At 40.6% G+C, this 20,008-nt stretch overlaps 2 protein-coding genes across 2 annotated transcripts; one reads left to right on the top strand and one right to left on the bottom strand.

Annotated features, from left to right (window-relative positions):
* Positions 1 to 14,151: 14,151 nt before the first annotated feature.
* Positions 14,152 to 14,975, top strand: LOC131271269 (putative nuclease HARBI1). Its single transcript, XM_058272679.1, has 3 exons — positions 14,152 to 14,264; positions 14,324 to 14,756; positions 14,826 to 14,975. Exons 1-3 carry the CDS (start codon positions 14,152 to 14,154, stop codon positions 14,973 to 14,975), a joined length of 696 nt encoding a protein of 231 aa, XP_058128662.1.
* A 445-nt stretch (positions 14,976 to 15,420) lies between these two features.
* LOC131271268 (uncharacterized) lies at positions 15,421 to 16,199 on the bottom strand. Its single transcript, XM_058272678.1, has 2 exons — positions 16,029 to 16,199; positions 15,421 to 15,948 (listed from the first exon to the last, which is right to left on the bottom strand). Exons 1-2 carry the CDS (start codon positions 16,197 to 16,199, stop codon positions 15,421 to 15,423), a joined length of 699 nt encoding a protein of 232 aa, XP_058128661.1.
* Between the last annotated feature and the right edge of the window lie 3,809 nt (positions 16,200 to 20,008).

The following is a 20,008-nucleotide window of genomic DNA, read 5'->3' as shown; positions in this document are numbered from 1 at the left end:
GCTTCAAAGAACGTTGAAAGTTGTTTGGACGTGGTTAGAATTACGAACAAAGTGCTTCAAAGAACGTTGAAAGTTGTTTGGACGTGGTTAGAATTACGAACAAAGTGCTTCGAAGCACGTTGAAAGTTGTTTGGACATGGTTAGAATTACGAACAAAGTGCTTCGAAGCACGTTGAAAGTTGTTTGGACGTGGTCAGAATTACGAACAAAGTGCTTCGAAGCACGTTGAAAGTTGTTTGGACGTGGTTGGAACTACGAACAAAGTGCATCGAAGCACGTTGAAAGTTGTTTGGACGTGGTTAGAATTACGAACAAAGTGCTTCGAAGCACGTTGAAAGTTGTTTGGACGTGGTCAGAATTACGAACAAAGTGCTTCGAAGCACGTTGAAAGTTGTTTGGACGTGGTTAGAATTACGAACAAAGTGCTTCAAACCACATTGAAAGTTGTTTGGACGTGGTCAGAATTACGAACAAAGTGCTTCGAAGCACGTTGAAAGTTGTTTGGACGTGGTCAGAATTACGAACAAAGTGCTTCGAAGCACGTTGAAAGTTGTTTGGACGTGGTTGGAACTACGAACAAAGTGCATCGAAGCACGTTGAAAGTTGTTTGGACGTGGTCAGAATTACGAACAAAGTGCTTCGAAGCACGTTGAAAGTTGTTTGGACGTGGTTGGAACTACGAACAAAGTGCATCGAAGCACGTTGAAAGTTGTTTGGACGTGGTTAGAATTACGAACAAAGTGCTTCGAAGCACGTTGAAAGTTGTTTGGACGTGGTCAGAATTACGAACAAAGTGCTTCGAAGCACGTTGAAAGTTGTTTGGACGTGGTTAGAATTACGAACAAAGTGCTTCAAACCACATTGAAAGTTGTTTGGACGTGGTCAGAATTACGAACAAAGTGCTTCGAAGCACGTTGAAAGTTGTTTGGACGTGGTTAGAATTACGAACAAAGTGCTTCGAAGCACGTTGAAAGTTGTTTGGACGTGGTTGGAATTACGAACAAAGTGCTTCGAAGAACGTTGAAAGTTGTTTGGACGTGGTTAGAATTACGAACAAAGTGCTTCGAAGAACGTTGAAAGTTGTTTGGACGTGGTTAGAATTACGAACAAAGTGCTTCGAAGCACGTTGAAAGTTGTTTGGACGTGGTTGGAACTACGAACAAAGTGCATCGAAGCACGTTGAAAGTTGTTTGGACGTGGTTAAAATTACGAACAAAGTGTTTCGAAGCACGTTGAAAGTTGTTTGGACGTGGTTACAATTACGAACAAAGTGTTTCGAAGCACGTTGAAAGATGTTTGGACGTGGTCAGAACCACGAACAAAGTGCTTCGAAGCACGTTGAAAGTTGTTTGGACGTGGTTAGAATTACGAACAAAGTGTTTCGAAGCACGTTGAAAGTTGTTTGGACGTGGTTAGAATTACGAACAAAGTGTTTCGAAGCACGTTGAAAGTTGTTTGGACGTGGTTAGAATTACGAACAAAGTGCTTCGAAGCACGTTGAAAGTTGTTTGGACGTGGCTGGAACTACGAACAAAGTGCATCGAAGCACGTTGAAAGTTGTTTGGACGTGGTTAGAATTACGAACAAAGTGCTTCGAAGCACGTTGAAAGTTGTTTGGACGTGGTCAGAATTACGAACAAAGTGCTTCAAAGAACGTTGAAAGTTGTTTGGACGTGGTTAGAATTACGAACAAAGTGCTTCAAAGAACGTTGAAAGTTGTTTGGACGTGGTTAGAATTACGAACAAAGTGCTTCGAAGCACGTTGAAAGTTGTTTGGACATGGTTAGAATTACGAACAAAGTGCTTCGAAGCACGTTGAAAGTTGTTTGGACGTGGTCAGAATTACGAACAAAGTGCTTCGAAGCACGTTGAAAGTTGTTTGGACGTGGTTGGAACTCCGAACAAAGTGCATCGAAGCACGTTGAAAGTTGTTTGGACGTGGTTAGAATTACGAACAAAGTGCTTCGAAGCACGTTGAAAGTTGTTTGGACGTGGTCAGAATTACGAACAAAGTGCTTCGAAGCACGTTGAAAGTTGTTTGGACGTGGTTAGAATTACGAACAAAGTGCTTCAAACCACATTGAAAGTTGTTTGGACGTGGTCAGAATTACGAACAAAGTGCTTCGAAGCACGTTGAAAGTTGTTTGGACGTGGTCAGAATTACGAACAAAGTGCTTCGAAGCACGTTGAAAGTTGTTTGGACATGGTTAGAATTACGAACAAAGTGCTTCGAAGCACGTTGAAAGTTGTTTGGACGTGGTCAGAATTACGAACAAAGTGCTTCGAAGCACGTTGAAAGTTGTTTGGACGTGGTTGGAAGTACGAACAAAGTGCATCGAAGCACGTTGAAAGTTGTTTGGACGTGGTTAGAATTACGAACAAAGTGCTTCGAAGCACGTTGAAAGTTGTTTGGACGTGGTCAGAATTACGAACAAAGTGCTTCGAAGCACGTTGAAAGTTGTTTGGACGTGGTTAGAATTACGAACAAAGTGCTTCAAACCACATTGAAAGTTGTTTGGACGTGGTCAGAATTACGAACAAAGTGCTTCGAAGCACGTTGAAAGTTGTTTGGACGTGGTTAGAATTACGAACAAAGTGCTTCGAAGCACGTTTAAAGTTGTTTGGACGTGGTTGGAATTACGAACAAAGTGCTTCGAAGAACGTTGAAAGTTGTTTGGACGTGGTTAGAATTACGAACAAAGTGCTTCGAAGAACGTTGAAAGTTGTTTGGACGTGGTTAGAATTACGAACAAAGTGCTTCGAAGCACGTTGAAAGTTGTTTGGACGTGGTTGGAACTACGAACAAAGTGCATCGAAGCACGTTGAAAGTTGTTTGGACGTGGTTAAAATTACGAACAAAGTGTTTCGAAGCACGTTGAAAGTTGTTTGGACGTGGTTACAATTACGAACAAAGTGTTTCGAAGCACGTTGAAAGATGTTTGGACGTGGTCAGAACCACGAACAAAGTGCTTCGAAGCACGTTGAAAGTTGTTTGGACGTGGTTAGAATTACGAACAAAGTGCTTCGAAGCACGTTGAAAGTTGTTTGGACGTGGTTAGAATTACGAACAAAGTGCTTCGAAGCACCTTGAAAGTTGTTTGGACGTGGTTAGAATTACGAACAAAGTGCTTCGAAGCACGTTGAAATTTGTTTATACGTGGTTAAAATTACGAACAAAGTGTTTCGAAGCACCTTGAAAGTTGTTTGGACGTGGCTAGAATTACGAAAAAAGTGCTTCGAAGCACCTTGAAAGTTGTTTGGACGTGGTTAGAATTACGAACAAAGTGTTTCGAAGCACGTTGAAAGTTGTTTGGACGTGGTTAGAATTACGAACAAAGTGCTTCGAAGCACGTTGAAAGTTGTTTGGACGTGGTTAGAATTACGAACAAAGTGCTTCGAAGCACGTTGAAAGTTGTTTGGACGTGGTCAGAATAACGAACAAAGTGTTTCGAAGCACGTTGAAAGTTGTTTGGACGTGGTTGGAATTACGAACAAAGTGCTTCGAAGCACGTTGAAAGTTGTTTGGACGTGGTTGGAACTACGAACAAAGTGCATCGAAGCACGTTGAAAGTTGTTTGGACGTGGTTAGAATTACGAACAAAGTGCTTCGAAGCACGTTGAAAGTTGTTTGGACGTGGTTAGAATTACGAACAAAGTGCTTCGAAGCACGTTGAAAGTTGTTTGGACGTGGTTAGAATTACGAACAAAGTGCTTCAAACCACATTGAAAGTTGTTTGGACGTGGTCAGAATTACGAACAAAGTGCTTCGAAGCACGTTGAAAGTTGTTTGGACGTGGTTAAAATTACGAACAAAGTGTTTCGAAGCACGTTGAAAGTTGTTTGGACGTGGTTACAATTACGAACAAAGTGTTTCGAAGCACGTTGAAAGATGTTTGGACGTGGTCAGAACCACGAACAAAGTGCTTCGAAGCACGTTGAAAGTTGTTTGGACGTGGTTAGAATTACGAACAAAGTGCTTCGAAGCACGTTGAAAGTTGTTTGGACGTGGTTAGAATTACGAACAAAGTGTTTCGAAGCACGTTGAAAGTTGTTTGGACGTGGTTAGAATTACGAACAAAGTGCTTCGAAGCACGTTGAAATTTGTTTATACGTGGTTAAAATTACGAACAAAGTGTTTCGAAGCACCTTGAAAGTTGTTTGGACGAGGCTAGAATTACGAAAAAAGTGCTTCGAAGCACCTTGAAAGTTGTTTGGACGTGGTTAGAATTACGAACAAAGTGTTTCGAAGCACGTTGAAAGTTGTTTGGACGTGGTTAGAATTACGAACAAAGTGCTTCGAAGCACGTTGAAAGTTGTTTGGACGTGGTTAGAATTACGAACAAAGTGCTTCGAAGCACGTTGAAAGTTGTTTGGACGTGGTCAGAATAACGAACAAAGTGTTTCGAAGCACGTTGAAAGTTGTTTGGACGTGGTTGGAATTACGAACAAAGTGCTTCGAAGCACGTTGAAAGTTGTTTGGACGTGGTTGGAACTACGAACAAAGTGCATCGAAGCACGTTGAAAGTTGTTTGGACGTGGTTAGAATTACGAACAAAGTGCTTCGAAGCACGTTGAAAGTTGTTTGGACGTGGTCAGAATTACGAACAAAGTGCTTCGAAGCACGTTGAAAGTTGTTTGGACGTGGTTAGAATTACGAACAAAGTGCTTCAAACCACATTGAAAGTTGTTTGGACGTGGTCAGAATTACGAACAAAGTGCTTCGAAGCACGTTGAAAGTTGTTTGGACGTGGTCAGAATTACGAACAAAGTGCTTCGAAGCACGTTGAAAGTTGTTTGGACGTGGTTAGAATTACGAACAAAGTGCTTCGAAGCACGTTGAAAGTTGTTTGGACGTGGTTAGAATTACGAACAAAGTGTTTCGAAGCACGTTGAAAGTTGTTTGGACGTGGTTAGAATTACGAACAAAGTGTTTCGAAGCACGTTGAAAGTTGTTTGGACGTTGTTAGAATTACGAACAAAGTGCTTCGAAGCACGTTGAAAGTTGTTTGGACGTGGTTAGAATTACGAACAAAGTGTTTCGAAGCACGTTGAAAGTTGTTTGGACGTGGTTAGAATTACGAACAAAGTGTTTCGAAGCACGTTGAAAGTTGTTTGGACGTGGTTAGAATTACGAACAAAGTGCTTCGAAGCACGTTGAAAGTTGTTTGGACGTGGTTAGAATTACGAACAAAGTGTTTCGAAGCACGTTGAAAGTTGTTTGGACGTGGTTAGAATTACGAACAAAGTGCTTCGAAGCACGTTGAAAGTTGTTTGGACGTGGTTAGAATTACGAACAAAGTGTTTCGAAGCACGTTGAAAGTTGTTTGGACGTGGTAAGAATTACGAACCAAGTGCTTCGAAGCACGTTGAAAGTTCTTTGGACGTGGTAAGAATAACGAACCAAGTGCTTCGAAGCACGTCGAAAGATCTTTGGACGTGGTAAGAATTACGAACCAAGTGCTTCGAAGCACGTTGAAAGTTATTTGGACGTGGTTAGAATTACGAACAAAGTTTTTCGAAGCACGTTGAAAGTTGTTTGGACGTGGTTAGAATTACGAACAAAGTGTTTCGAAGCACGTTGAAAGTTGTTTGGACGTGGTTAGAATTACGAACAAAGTGCTTCGAAGCACGTTGAAAGTTGTTTGGACGTGGTTAGAATTACGAACAAAGTGCTTCGAAGCACGTTGAAAGTTGTTTGGACGTGGTTAGAATTACGAACAAAGTGTTTCGAAGCACGTTGAAAGTTGTTTGGACGTGGTTAGAATTACGAACAAAGTGCTTCGAAGCACGTTGAAAGTTGTTTGGACGCGGTTAGAATTACGAACAAAGTGTTTCGAAGCACGTTGAAAGTTGTTTGGACGTGGTTAGAATTACGAACAAAGTGCTTCGAAGCACGTTGAAAGTTGTTTGGACGTGGTTAGAATTACGAACAAAGTGTTTCGAAGCACGTTGAAAGTTGTTTGGACGTGGTTAGAATTACGAACAAAGTGTTTCGAAGCACGTTGAAAGTTGTTTGGACGTGGTTAGAATTACGAACAAAGTGCTTCGAAGCACGTTGAAAGTTGTTTGGACGTGGTAAGAATTACGAACCAAGTGCTTCGAAGCACGTTGAAAGTTGTTTGGACGTGGTAAGAATTACGAACCAAGTGCTTCGAAGCACGTTGAAAGTTATTTGGACGTGGTTAGAATTACGAACAAAGTGCTTCGAAGCACGTTGAAAGTTGTTTGGACGTGGTTAGAATTACGAACAAAGTGTTTCGAAGCACGGTGAAAGTTGTTTGGACGTGGTTAGAATTACGAACAAAGTGCTTCGAAGCACGTTGAAAGTTGTTTGGACGTGGTTAGAATTACGAACAAAGTGTTTCGAAGCACGTTGAAAGTTGTTTGGACGTGGTTAGAATTACGAACAAAGTGCTTCGAAGCACGTTGAAAGTTGTTTGGACGTGGTTAGAATTACGAACAAAGTGTTTCGAAGCACGTTGAAAGTTGTTTGGACGTGGTTAGAATTACGAACAAAGTGCTTCGAAGCACGTTGAAAGTTATTTGGACGTGGTTAGAATTACGAACAAAGTGTTTCGAAGCACGTTGAAAGTTGTTTGGACGTGGTTAGAATTACGAACAAAATGTTTCGAAGCACGTTGAAAGTTGTTTGGACGTGGTTAGAATTACGAACAAAATGTTTCGAAGCACGTTGAAAGTTGTTTGGACGTGGTTAGAATTACGAACAAAGTGTTTCGAAGCACGTTGAAAGTTGTTTGGACGTGGTTAGAATTACGAACAAAGTGCTTCGAAGCACGTTGAAAGTTGTTTGGACGTGGTTAGAATTACGAACAAAGTGTTTCGAAGCACGTTGAAAGTTGTTTGGACGTGGTTAGAATTACGAACAAAGTGCTTCGAAGCACGTTGAAAGTTGTTTGGACGCGGTTAGAATTACGAACAAAGTGTTTCGAAGCACGTTGAAAGTTGTTTGGACGTGGTTAGAATTACGAACAAAGTGCTTCGAAGCACGTTGAAAGTTGTTTGGACGTGGTTAGAATTACGAACAAAGTGTTTCGAAGCACGTTGAAAGTTGTTTGGACGTGGTTAGAATTACGAACAAAGTGTTTCGAAGCACGTTGAAAGTTATTTGGACGTGGTTAGAATTACGAACAAAGTGCTTCGAAGCACGTTGAAAGTTGTTTGGACGTGGTAAGAATTACGAACCAAGTGCTTCGAAGCACGTTGAAAGTTGTTTGGACGTGGTAAGAATTACGAACCAAGTGCTTCGAAGCACGTTGAAAGTTATTTGGACGTGGTTAGAATTACGAACAAAGTGCTTCGAAGCACGTTGAAAGTTGTTTGGACGTGGTTAGAATTACGAACAAAGTGTTTCGAAGCACGGTGAAAGTTGTTTGGACGTGGTTAGAATTACGAACAAAGTGCTTCGAAGCACGTTGAAAGTTGTTTGGACGTGGTTAGAATTACGAACAAAGTGTTTCGAAGCACGTTGAAAGTTGTTTGGACGTGGTTAGAATAAAGAACAAAGTGCTTCGAAGCACGTTGAAAGTTGTTTGGACGTGGTTAGAATTACGAACAAAGTGTTTCGAAGCACGTTGAAAGTTGTTTGGACGTGGTTAGAATTACGAACAAAGTGCTTCGAAGCACGTTGAAAGTTGTTTGGACGTGGTTAGGATAACGAACAAAGTGTTTCGAAGCACGTTGAAAGTTGTTTGGACGTGGTAAGAATTACGAACCAAGTGCTTCGAAGCACGTTGAAAGTTGTTTGGACGTGGTAAGAATTACGAACCAAGTGCTTCGAAGCACGTTGAAAGTTATTTGGACGTGGTTAGAATTACGAACCAAGTACTTCGAAGCACGTTGAAAGTTGTTTGGACGTGGTTAGAATTACGAACAAAGTGCTTCGAAGCACGTTGAAAGTTCTTTGGACGTGGTAAGAATAACGAACCAAGTGCTTCGAAGCACGTCGAAAGATCTTTGGACGTGGTAAGAATTACGAACCAAGTGCTTCGAAGCACGTTGAAAGTTATTTGGACGTGGTTAGAATTACGAACAAAGTGCTTCGAAGCACGTTGAAAGTTGTTTGGACGTGGTTAGAATTACGAACAAAGTGTTTCGAAGCACGTTGAAAGTTGTTTGGACGTGGTTAGAATTACGAACAAAGTGCTTCGAAGCACGTTGAAAGTTGTTTGGACGTGGTTGGAATAACGAACAAAGTGTTTTGAAGCACGTTGAAAGTTGTTTGGACGTGGTTAGAATTACGAACAAAGTGCTTCGAAGCACGTTGAAAGTTGTTTGGACGTGGTTAGAATTACGAACAAAGTGTTTCGAAGCACGTTGAAAGTTGTTTGGACGCGGCTAGAATTACGAACAAAGTGTTTCGAAGCACGTTGAAAGTTGTTTGGACGTGGTTAGAATTACGAACAAAGTGCTTCGAAGCACGTTGAAAGTTGTTTGGACGTGGTTAGAATTACGAACAAAGTGTTTCGAAGCACGTTGAAAGTTGTTTGGACGTGGTTAGAATTACGAACAAAGTGCTTCGAAGCACGTTGAAAGTTGTTTGGACGTGGTTAGAATTACGAACAAAGTGTTTCGAAGCACGTTGAAAGTTGTTTGGACGTGGTTAGAATTACGAACAAAGTGTTTCGAAGCACGTTGAAAGTTGTTTGGACGTGGTTAGAATTACGAACAAAGTGCTTCGAAGCACGTTGAAAGTTGTTTGGACGTGGTTAGAATTACGAACAAAGTGTTTCGAAGCACGTTGAAAGTTATTTGGACGTGGTTAGAATAACGAACAAAGTGCTTCGAAGCACGTTGAAAGTTGTTTGGACGTGGTAAGAATTACGAACCAAGTGCTTCGAAGCACGTTGAAAGTTGTTTGGACGTGGTAAGAATTACGAACCAAGTGCTTCGAAGCACGTTGAAAGTTATTTGGACGTGGTTAGAATTACGAACAAAGTGCTTCGAAGCACGTTGAAAGTTGTTTGGACGTGGTTAGAATTACGAACAAAGTGTTTCGAAGCACGGTGAAAGTTGTTTGGACGTGGTTAGAATTACGAACAAAGTGCTTCGAAGCACGTTGAAAGTTGTTTGGACGTGGTTAGAATTACGAACAAAGTGCTTCGAAGCACGTTGAAAGTTGTTTGGACGTGGTTAGAATTACGAACAAAGTGCTTCGAAGCACGTTGAAAGTTGTTTGGACGTGGTTAGAATTACGAACAAAGTGTTTCGAAGCACGTTGAAAGTTGTTTGGACGTGGTTAGAATTACGAACAAAGTGCTTCGAAGCACGTTGAAAGTTGTTTGGACGTGGTAAGAATTACGAACCAAGTGCTTCGAAGCACGTTGAAAGTTGTTTGGACGTGGTAAGAATTACGAACCAAGTGCTTCGAAGCACGTTGAAAGTTATTTGGACGTGGTTAGAATTACGAACAAAGTGCTTCGAAGCACGTTGAAAGTTGTTTGGACGTGGTTAGAATTACGAACAAAGTGTTTCGAAGCACGTTGAAAGTTGTTTGGACGTGGTTAGAATTACGAACAAAGTGTTTCGAAGCACGTTAAAAGTTGTTTGGACGTGGTTAGAATTACGAACAAAGTGCTTCGAAGCACGTTGAAAGTTGTTTGGACGTGGTTAGAATTACGAACAAAGTGCTTCGAAGCACGTTGAAAGTTGTTTGGACGTGGTTAGAATTACGAACAAAGTGTTTCGAAGCACGTTGAAAGTTGTTTGGACGCGGTTAGAATTACGAACAAAGTGTTTCGAAGCACGTTGAAAGTTGTTTGGACGTTGTTAGAATTACGAACAAAGTGCTTCGAAGCACGTTGAAAGTTGTTTGGACGTGGTTAGAATTACGAACAAAGTGTTTCGAAGCACGTTGAAAGTTGTTTGGACGTGGTTAGAATTACGAACAAAGTGTTTCGAAGCACGTTGAAAGTTGTTTGGACGTGGTTAGAATTACGAACAAAGTGCTTCGAAGCACGTTGAAAGTTGTTTGGACGTGGTTAGAATTACGAACAAAGTGTTTCGAAGCACGTTGAAAGTTGTTTGGACGTGGTTAGAATTACGAACAAAGTGCTTCGAAGCACGTTGAAAGTTGTTTGGACGTGGTTAGAATTACGAACAAAGTGTTTCGAAGCACGTTGAAAGTTGTTTGGACGTGGTTAGAATTACGAACAAAGTGCTTCGAAGCACGTTGAAAGTTGTTTGGACGTGGTAAGAATTACGAACCAAGTGCTTCGAAGCACGTTGAAAGTTGTTTGGACGTGGTAAGAATTACGAACCAAGTGCTTCGAAGCACGTTGAAAGTTATTTGGACGTGGTTAGAATTACGAACAAAGTGCTTCGAAGCACGTTGAAAGTTGTTTGGACGTGGTTAGGATAACGAACAAAGTGTTTCGAAGCACGTTGAAAGTTGTTTGGACGTGGTTAGAATTACGAACAAAGTGTTTCGAAGCACGTTAAAAGTTGTTTGGACGTGGTTAGAATTACGAACAAAGTGCTTCGAAGCACGTTGAAAGTTGTTTGGACGTGGTTAGAATTACGAACAAAGTGCTTCGAAGCACGTTGAAAGTTGTTTGTACGTGGTTAGAATTACGAACAAAGTGTTTCGAAGCACGTTGAAAGTTGTTTGGACGCGGTTAGAATTACGAACAAAGTGTTTCGAAGCACGTTGAAAGTTGTTTGGACGTTGTTAGAATTACGAACAAAGTGCTTCGAAGCACGTTGAAAGTTGTTTGGACGTGGTTAGAATTACGATCAATGTGTTTCGAAGCACGTTGAAAGTTGTTTGGACGTGGTTAGAATTACGAACAAAGTGTTTCGAAGCACGTTGAAAGTTGTTTGGACGTGGTTAGAATTACGAACAAAGTGCTTCGAAGCACGTTGAAAGTTGTTTGGACGTGGTTAGAATTACGAACAAAGTGTTTCGAAGCACGGTGAAAGTTGTTTGGACGTGGTTAGAATTACGAACAAAGTGCTTCGAAGCACGTTGAAAGTTGTTTGGACGTGGTTAGAATTACGAACAAAGTGTTTCGAAGCACGTTGAAAGTTGTTTGGACGTGGTTAGAATTACGAACAAAGTGTTTCGAAGCACGTTGAAAGTTGTTTGGACGTGGTTAGAATTACGAACAAAGTGCTTCGAAGCACGTTGAAAGTTGTTTGGACGTGGTTAGAATTACGAACAAAGTGTTTCGAAGCACGGTGAAAGTTGTTTGGACGTGGTTAGAATTACGAACAAAGTGTTTCGAAGCACGTTGAAAGTTGTTTGGACGTGGTTAGAATTACGAACAAAGTGCTTCGAAGCACGTTGAAAGTTGTTTGGACGTGGTTAGAATTACGAACAAAGTGTTTCGAAGCACGTTGAAAGTTGTTTGGACGTGGTTAGAATTACGATCAATGTGTTTCGAAGCACGTTGAAAGTTGTTTGGACGTGGTTAGAATTACGAACAAAGTGTTTCGAAGCACGTTGAAAGTTGTTTGGACGTGGTTAGAATTACGAACCAAGTGCTTCGAAGCACGTTGAAAGTTGTTTGGACGTGGTAAGAATTACGAACCAAGTGCTTCGAAGCACGTTGAAAGTTGTTTGGACGTGGTTAGAATTACGAACAAAGTGTTTCGAAGCACGTTGAAAGTTGTTTGGACGTGGTTAGAATTACGAACAAAGTGTTTCGAAGCACGTTAAAAGTTGTTTGGACGTGGTTAGAATTACGAACAAAGTGCTTCGAAGCACGTTGAAAGTTGTTTGGACGTGGTTAGAATTACGAACAAAGTTTTTCGAAGCACGTTGAAAGTTGTTTGGACGTGGTTGGAATAACGAACAAAGTGTTTTGAAGCACGTTGAAAGTTGTTTGGACGTGGTTAGAATTACGAACAAAGTGCTTCGAAGCACGTTGAAAGTTGTTTGGACGTGGTTAGAATTACGAACAAAGTGTTTCGAAGCACGTTGAAAGTTGTTTGGACGTGGTTAGAATTACGAACAAAGTGCTTCGAAGCACGTTGAAAGTTGTTTGGACGTGGTTAGAATTACGAACAAAGTGTTTCGAAGCACGTTGAAAGTTGTTTGGACGTGGTTAGAATTACGAACAAAGTGTTTCGAAGCACGTTGAAAGTTGTTTGGACGTGGTTAGAATTACGAACAAAGTGCTTCGAAGCACGTTGAAAGTTGTTTGGACGTGGTTAGAATTACGAACAAAGTGTTTCGAAGCACGTTGAAAGTTGTTTGGACGTGGTTAGAATTACGAACAAAGTGCTTCGAAGCACGTTGAAAGTTGTTTGGACGTGGTTAGAATTACGAACAAAGTGTTTCGAAGCACGTTGAAAGTTGTTTGGACGTGGTTAGAATTACGAACAAAGTGCTTCGAAGCACGTTGAAAGTTGTTTGGACGTGGTTAGAATTACGAACAAAGTGTTTCGAAGCACGTTGAAAGTTGTTTGGACGTGGTTAGAATTACGAACAAAGTGCTTCGAAGCACGTTGAAAGTTGTTTGGACGTGGTTAGAATTACGAACAAAGTGTTTCGAAGCACGTTGAAAGTTGTTTGGACGTGGTTAGAATTACGAACAAAGTGCTTCGAAGCACGTTGAAAGTTGTTTGGACGTGGTTAGAATTACGAACAAAGTGCTTCGAAGCACGTTGAAAGTTGTTTGGACGTGGTTAGAATTACGAACAAAGTGTTTCGAAGCACGTTGAAAGTTGTTTGGACGTGGTTAGAATTACGAACAAAGTGTTTCGAAGCACGTTGAAAGTTGTTTGGACGTGGTTAGAATTACGAACAAAGTGCTTCGAAGCACGTTGAAAGTTGTTTGGACGTGGTTAGAATTACGAACAAAGTGTTTCGAAGCACGTTGAAAGTTGTTTGGACGTGGTTAGAATTACGAACAAAGTGTTTCGAAGCACGTTGAAAGTTGTTTGGACGTGGTTAGAATTACGAACAAAGTGTTTCGAAGCACGTTGAAAGTTGTTTGGACGTGGTTAGAATTACGAACAAAGTGTTTCGAAGCACGTTGAAAGTTGTTTGGACGTGGTTAGAATTACGAACAAAGTGCTTCGAAGCACGTTGAAAGTTGTTTGGACGTGGTTAGAATTACGAACAAAGTGTTTCGAAGCACGTTGAAAGTTGTTTGGACGTGGTTAGAATTACGAACAAAGTGCTTCGAAGCACGTTGAAAGTTGTTTGGACGTGGTTAGAATTACGAACAAAGTGTTTCGAAGCACGTTGAAAGTTGTTTGGACGTGGTTAGAACTACGGACAAAGTGCTTCGAAGCACGTTGAAAGTTGTTTGGACGTGGTTAGAATTACGAACAAAGTGTTTCGAAGCACGTTGAAAGTTGTTTGGACGTGGTTAGAATTACGAACAAAGTGCTTCGAAGCACGTTGAAAGTTGTTTGGACGTGGTTAGAATTACGAACAAAGTGTTTCGAAGCACGTTGAAAGTTGTTTGGACGTGGTTAGAATTACGAACAAAGTGCTTCGAAGCACGTTGAAAGTTGTTTGGACGTGGTTAGAATTACGAACAAAGTGTTTCGAAGCACGTTGAAAGTTGTTTGGACGTGGTTAGAATTACGAACAAAGTGCTTCGAAGCACGTTGAAAGTTGTTTGGACGTGGTTAGAATTACGAACAAAGTGTTTCGAAGCACGTTGAAAGTTGTTTGGACGTGGTTAGAATTACGAACAAAGTGTTTCGAAGCACGTTGAAAGTTGTTTGGACGTGGTTAGAATTACGAACAAAGTGCTTCGAAGCACGTTGAAAGTTGTTTGGACGTGGTTAGAATTACGAACAAAGTGTTTCGAAGCACGTTGAAAGTTGTTTGGACGTGGTTAGAATTACGAACAAAGTGCTTCGAAGCACGTTGAAAGTTGTTTGGACGTGGTTAGAATTACGAACAAAGGCTGGTATCGCGAACGAATCGATCGAGACGATTTCGATCAAAAGAATTAGTCGAACGAAATCTAAATCTACTCGAAATAGCTATCGGCAACGGGGTTTCTGTTTCGATCGATGAACTATGGGCGTTCGTAAAGTCGAGCAGCAAGCGAGCTGTCAGATCGATGTTGTTTACGTTTGTGGTATCACGCAACGCTGCTGTGTTTTGTATAATTAAGTGAGTCAATTGATGTGATGTGAGTCAAAAATTGATTGAAATCGAATTTATACATGATTTCTTCGACGTTTTTTATAAACGATGTTGAAGCGGATGCAATCGACCTGGCGAAACATCGTAGGAAATTACGGAAGGAAATTAATCCTTTGCATTTGTCGGAGATAGCGTAAGTTACAAACACTGCAAAGAAAAATCTGTTGATGAATAATAATTGTCAAAATTCAGTTTTAGGAAAAATTTCCGTATCAGCAAGAAGCTGTTCATTCAAATCCGAGACAAAATTGCACCCAACATCGGTCCACACCACCCTCGGGGACTTTCTGTAAGCGAAAAGCTTGCAGCAACGCTAAAGTTTTTAGCCCAGGGGTCGTATCAACTTGGAGTGGGAAATGATTTCACCGTGCCGATGGCTCAATCTACATTTTCCGAAACGTTGAACGAAACATTACGGACGTTGGAGCAGCATCTCAAACCATATATCACCCTGGAAATGAGTGACAGGGAAAAGGAAGAGGCTCGTAGATTTTTCTATGATAAGTCGGGTATTCCTGGGATAACGATGGCTGTGGACGGCACACACATTAGAATCGTTGCTCCAAAGGAAAATCCAGTCATGTACTTTAATAGAAAGGGGTTTTACAGCCTCAATGCTTTAATGGTAAGTTTTGTTTAATCAAATATCACGGTACAAACAATGTATATTTATTACAACTTAAATTTATTACAGATTTGTGACAATAACAGCATAATCCGATATGTAAACGCACGTTATGGTGGATCAAACCACGATGCCTTTATTTTGAATTCCAGTCCTGCTATGGATTATTTTGACGCCCAGTGGAGAAATGGCGAAAGGCTTTCTAAACTACTTGGTTAGTAAAACGATATTGCCACGTTTATAAATAATTAATTCAATATCATGCTTCTAGGCGATTCTGCTTATCCAGCGAAACCCTGGTTGATAAAACCGTACGGAAATGCTGAGTCAAACTCAGAACATTCTGTATTTAATACAAATCACGCTAAAGGTCGTGTAATAATCGAAAAAACTTTCGGAATGTTGAAAGGCAGATTCCGATGCATAAACGGGGAGAGACAACTACATTATAGTCCATCAAAATGTGCTCGCATAGTTAATGTGTGTGTTGCGTTATACAATTTGTGCATATTGAATGGTATTCCTGATGATGAGTAAAATAATTTTATTCTTTTAGTATTAAAAACACACCATTTGTAACAAACCATCACTTTTTTATTTCTATTGAGTACATAATTCCATTTAATTCCTTTTCATTTATGACTAACTACTACTTACTAACTATTTAATTATTTTTTTTCAAGTGACTTAATATTTCCTGCTGAAAATTCAAGCTACCTTCTACAAACATTTTAATGGCACCAACTAGTTCTGTGAGTTGGTTTACGATTTCAGCGTTTTGGTTCACAATAACTTCTTGAAAGTTAGTCTTACTCTTTGGTACTGATGGACGCTGAACTTTCTGCTGGTTGTCTGCTGCTTGTGATCCTTCTTGATTTTGATGCTGAAGCTCCTCTTCTGCTGAAGAGATGATTGGTTGATTTTGATGCTGAAGATCTTGACGAGGTGGAAGCTCCTCTAGATGAAAATCCTGTGCCAGCTGCTGATCGCCTTTCTGATGTCCCACTGGAACTCCAATGCAAATGGTATCCTCTACACCTTCCGCATTGGTTTTAATATTGGTTACATTAAGGATTCTTTCCTCAATCTCGGTAAAAGTACAAGATGCCGCGATACCACCTCCGGTTTTATTCCGTTCTTGTACCATCTGAGTGTACTTTTTCTTAACATTGGATTTTTTGTCGGCCCATGCCTGAAATACAAAAGTATCAATAGTATTTTGTTAAGAAAGAATTAAACTAAAGATTATTTAAACTTAAGGACAATTCTTACCTTTCTCCATCCTGTTTTATCTTTTGAAGGGCCCAAAGGATTTAACTCTTTGCAGACTTCTCCCCAGAACGCAGACGGATTGGAGCAAATCCCTTTCGCTACTTCGGGATTTTGCTCCATAATTTGGACCAGTTTCTCCATCTGGTCCTTAGTAAAGCGTGAACTTTCCATAACGCGACATTACTAGAATCACTACTGAGCTGAAAATGAATTTGCTAACACCAAGCTTCTCCTTTTATAGGCGAATCACCATATCCACGACAGAGGAAACTATACCTAACTTACCTAGAATATTTGGAACAACTTTCTGAAACATTTTGAAGTGAAAAATTTCTTACAAATTTGTCGTGCACCACGCACCTGGCATCACCTTGCACTTGGCATCGGGCATGTGGTATCAGGCATCGTCGTGTCCAGCTCAATTTTCCTAGTAGATTTTTGAAAAGTATGGGGTACCAATAATTTTTTACGAATTTGTTGTGCACCACGCAGCTGGGATCGGGCATAGGGTATCAGGCATCGTCGTGCCCAGCTCAATTTTCCTAGTAGATTTTGGAAAAGTATGAGGTACCAATATTTTTTTACGAATTTGTTGTGCACCACGCAGCTGCTCCGGTCATGGGGTATAAGCCATCGTCGCACCCAGCTCAATTTTCTTAGTATGTATATTTCGGATAACATGGGGTACCAATAATTTTTATGAATCCGAATAATTGAACCCAATTTGTAAAAACATCAAAAATTACTTTAATACGCATTCGTTGAATCTGTTTATTTAAAGGAAACATGATTGCAAATGCTTATGCGACCGCTCTCGATAGCTCTCGACCTGTCTAAATCATTTCGATCGAGAAAAGGCGTATGCGATAGGAATTTTCGATCGAAATCGAGTCAAATGTTGACTGCTTGAAAATTTATAGATCGTTTGCTTCTACGTTTCGATCGCGATAGGTCTTTGTCATTCCGATGAAGCAAATGAACCAAAAATGAACACTTTTCGACAGGTTCATGCAGTCGATCGAATTCGAAACCGTTCGCGATACCAGCCAAAGTGTTTCGAAGCACGTTGAAAGTTGTTTGGACGTGGTTAGAATTACGAACAAAGTGCTTCGAAGCACGTTGAAAGTTGTTTGGACGTGGTTAGAATTACGAACAAAGTGTTTCGAAGCACGTTGAAAGTTGTTTGGACGTGGTTAGAATTACGAACAAAGTGCTTCGAAGCACGTTGAAAGTTGTTTGGACGTGGTTAGAATTACGAACAAAGTGTTTCGAAGCACGTTGAAAGTTGTTTGGACGTGGTTAGAATTACGAACAAAGTGTTTCGAAGCACGTTGAAAGTTGTTTGGACGTGGTTAGAATTACGAACAAAGTGCTTCGAAGCACGTTGAAAGTTGTTTGGACGTGGTTAGAATTACGAACAAAGTTTTTCGAAGCACGTTGAAAGTTGTTTGGACGGGATGAGAATAACGAACAAAGTGTTTCGAAGCACGTTGAAAGTTGTTTGGACGTGGTTAGAATTACGAACAAAGTGTTTCGAAGCACGTTGAAAGTTGTTTGGACGTGGTTAGAATTACGAACAAAGTGCTTCGAAGCACGTTGAAAGTTGTTTGGACGTGGTTAGAATTACGAACAAAGTGTTTCGAAGCACGTTGAAAGTTGTTTGGACGTGGTTAGAATTACGAACAAAGTGCTTCGAAGCACGTTGAAAGTTGTTTGGACGTGGTTAGAATTACGAACAAAGTGCTTCGAAGCACGTTGAAAGTTGTTTGGACGTGGTTAGAATTACGAACAAAGTTTTTCGAAGCACGTTGAAAGTTGTTTGGACGGGATGAGAATTACGAACAAAGTGTTTCGAAGCACGTTGAAAGTTGTTTGGACGTGGTTAGAATTACGAACAAAGTGTTTCGAAGCACGTTGAAAGTTGTTTGGACGTGGTTAGAATTACGAACAAAGTGTTTCGAAGCACGTTGATAGTTGTTTGGACGTTGTTAGAATTACGAACAAAGTGCTTCGAAGCACGTTGAAAGTTGTTTGGACGTGGTTAGAATTACGAACAAAGTTTTTCGAAGCACGTTGAAAGTTGTTTGGACGGGATGAGAATTACGAACAAAGTGTTTCGAAGCACGTTGAAAGTTGTTTGGACGTGGTTAGAATTACGAACAAAGTGTTTCGAAGCACGTTGAAAGTTGTTTGGACGTGGTTAGAATTACGAACAAAGTGCTTCGAAGCACGTTGAAAGTTGTTTGGACGTGGTTAGAATTACGAACAAAGTGTTTCGAAGCACGTTGAAAGTTGTTTGGACGTGGTTAGAATTACGAACAAAGTGCTTCGAAGCACGTTGAAAGTTGTTTGGACGTGGTAAGAATTACGAACAAAGTGTTTCGAAGCACGTTGAAAGTTGTTTGGACGTGGTTAGAATTACGAACAAAGTGTTTCGAAGCACGTTGAAAGTTGTTTGGACGTGGTTAGAATTACGAACAAAGTGCTTCGAAGCACGTTGAAAGTTGTTTGGACGTGGTTAGAACTACGGACAAAGTGCTTCGAAGCACGTTGAAAGTTGTTTGGACGTGGTTAGAATTACGAACAAAGTGCTTCGAAGCACGTTGAAAGTTGTTTGGACGTGGTTAGAACTACGGACAAAGTGCTTCGAAGCACGTTGAAAGTTGTTTGGACGTGGTTAGAATTACGAACAAAGTGCTTCGAAGCACGTTAAAAGTTGTTTGGACGTGGTGAGAATTACGAACAAAGTGCTTCGAAGCACGTTGAAAGTTGTTTGGACGTGGTTAGAACTACGGACAAAGTGCTTCGAAGCACGTTGAAAGTTGTTTGGACGTGGTTAGAATTACGAACAAAGTGTTTCGAAGCACGTTGAAAGTTGTTTGGACGTGGTTAGAATTACGAACAAAGTGCTTCGAAGCACGTTGAAAGTTGTTTGGACGTGGTTAGAATTACGAACAAAGTGTTTCGAAGCACGTTGAAAGTTGTTTGGACGTGGTTAGAATTACGAACAAAGTGCTTCGAAGCACGTTGAAAGTTGTTTGGACGTGGTAAGAATTACGAACAAAGTGTTTCGAAGCACGTTGAAAGTTGTTTGGACGTGGTTAGAATTACGAACAAAGTGTTTCGAAGCACGTTGAAAGTTGTTTGGACGTGGTTAGAATTACGAACAAAGTGCTTCGAAGCACGTTGAAAGTTGTTTGGACGTGGTTAGAACTACGGACAAAGTGCTTCGAAGCACGTTGAAAGTTGTTTGGACGTGGTTAGAATTACGAACAAAGTGCTTCGAAGCACGTTGAAAGTTGTTTGGACGGGATGAGAATTACGAACAAAGTGTTTCGAAGCACGTTGAAAGTTGTTTGGACGTGGTGAGAATTACGAACAAAGTGCTTCGAAGCACGTTGAAAGTTGTTTGGACGTGGTTAGAACTACGGACAAAGTGCTTCGAAGCACGTTGAAAGTTGTTTGGACGTGGTTAGAATTACGAACAAAGTGTTTCGAAGCACGTTGATAGTTGTTTGGACGTTGTTAGAATTACGAACAAAGTGCTTCGAAGCACGTTGAAAGTTGTTTGGACGTGGTTAGAATTACGAACAAAGTTTTTCGAAGCACGTTGAAAGTTGTTTGGACGGGATGAGAATTACGAACAAAGTGTTTCGAAGCACGTTGAAAGTTGTTTGGACGTGGTTAGAATTACGAACAAAGTGTTTCGAAGCACGTTGAAAGTTGTTTGGACGTGGTTAGAATTACGAACAAAGTGCTTCGAAGCACGTTGAAAGTTGTTTGGACGTGGTTAGAATTACGAACAAAGTGTTTCGAAGCACGTTGAAAGTTGTTTGGACGTGGTTAGAATTACGAACAAAGTGCTTCGAAGCACGTTGAAAGTTGTTTGGACGTGGTAAGAATTACGAACAAAGTGTTTCGAAGCACGTTGAAAGTTGTTTGGACGTGGTTAGAATTACGAACAAAGTGTTTCGAAGCAC

Source organism: Anopheles coustani, unplaced genomic scaffold, assembly GCF_943734705.1.
Source record: "Anopheles coustani unplaced genomic scaffold, idAnoCousDA_361_x.2 scaffold_22_ctg1, whole genome shotgun sequence".
Classification (NCBI taxonomy): Eukaryota; Metazoa; Arthropoda; class Insecta; order Diptera; family Culicidae; genus Anopheles; species Anopheles coustani.
The sequence above is the reverse complement of the archived record's forward strand: the minus strand, read 5'-3'. Positions and strand labels throughout refer to the sequence as shown.

Excerpts from the sequence above, each read along its gene's own strand:
- LOC131271269 (XM_058272679.1), top strand. The coding sequence starts at position 14,152 with ATGATTTCTTCGACGTTTTTTATAAACGATGTTGAAGCGGATGCAATC. Across the intron at positions 14,265-14,323 it reads TTGCATTTGTCGGAGATAGC|TTTTAGGAAAAATTTCCGTA; the intron begins GTAAGTTACAAA and ends GTCAAAATTCAG. Across the intron at positions 14,757-14,825 it reads ACAGCCTCAATGCTTTAATG|ATTTGTGACAATAACAGCAT; the intron begins GTAAGTTTTGTT and ends AATTTATTACAG.
- LOC131271268 (XM_058272678.1), bottom strand. The coding sequence starts at position 16,199 with ATGGAAAGTTCACGCTTTACTAAGGACCAGATGGAGAAACTGGTCCAA. Across the intron at positions 15,949-16,028 it reads ATAAAACAGGATGGAGAAAG|GCATGGGCCGACAAAAAATC; the intron begins GTAAGAATTGTC and ends TTTGTATTTCAG.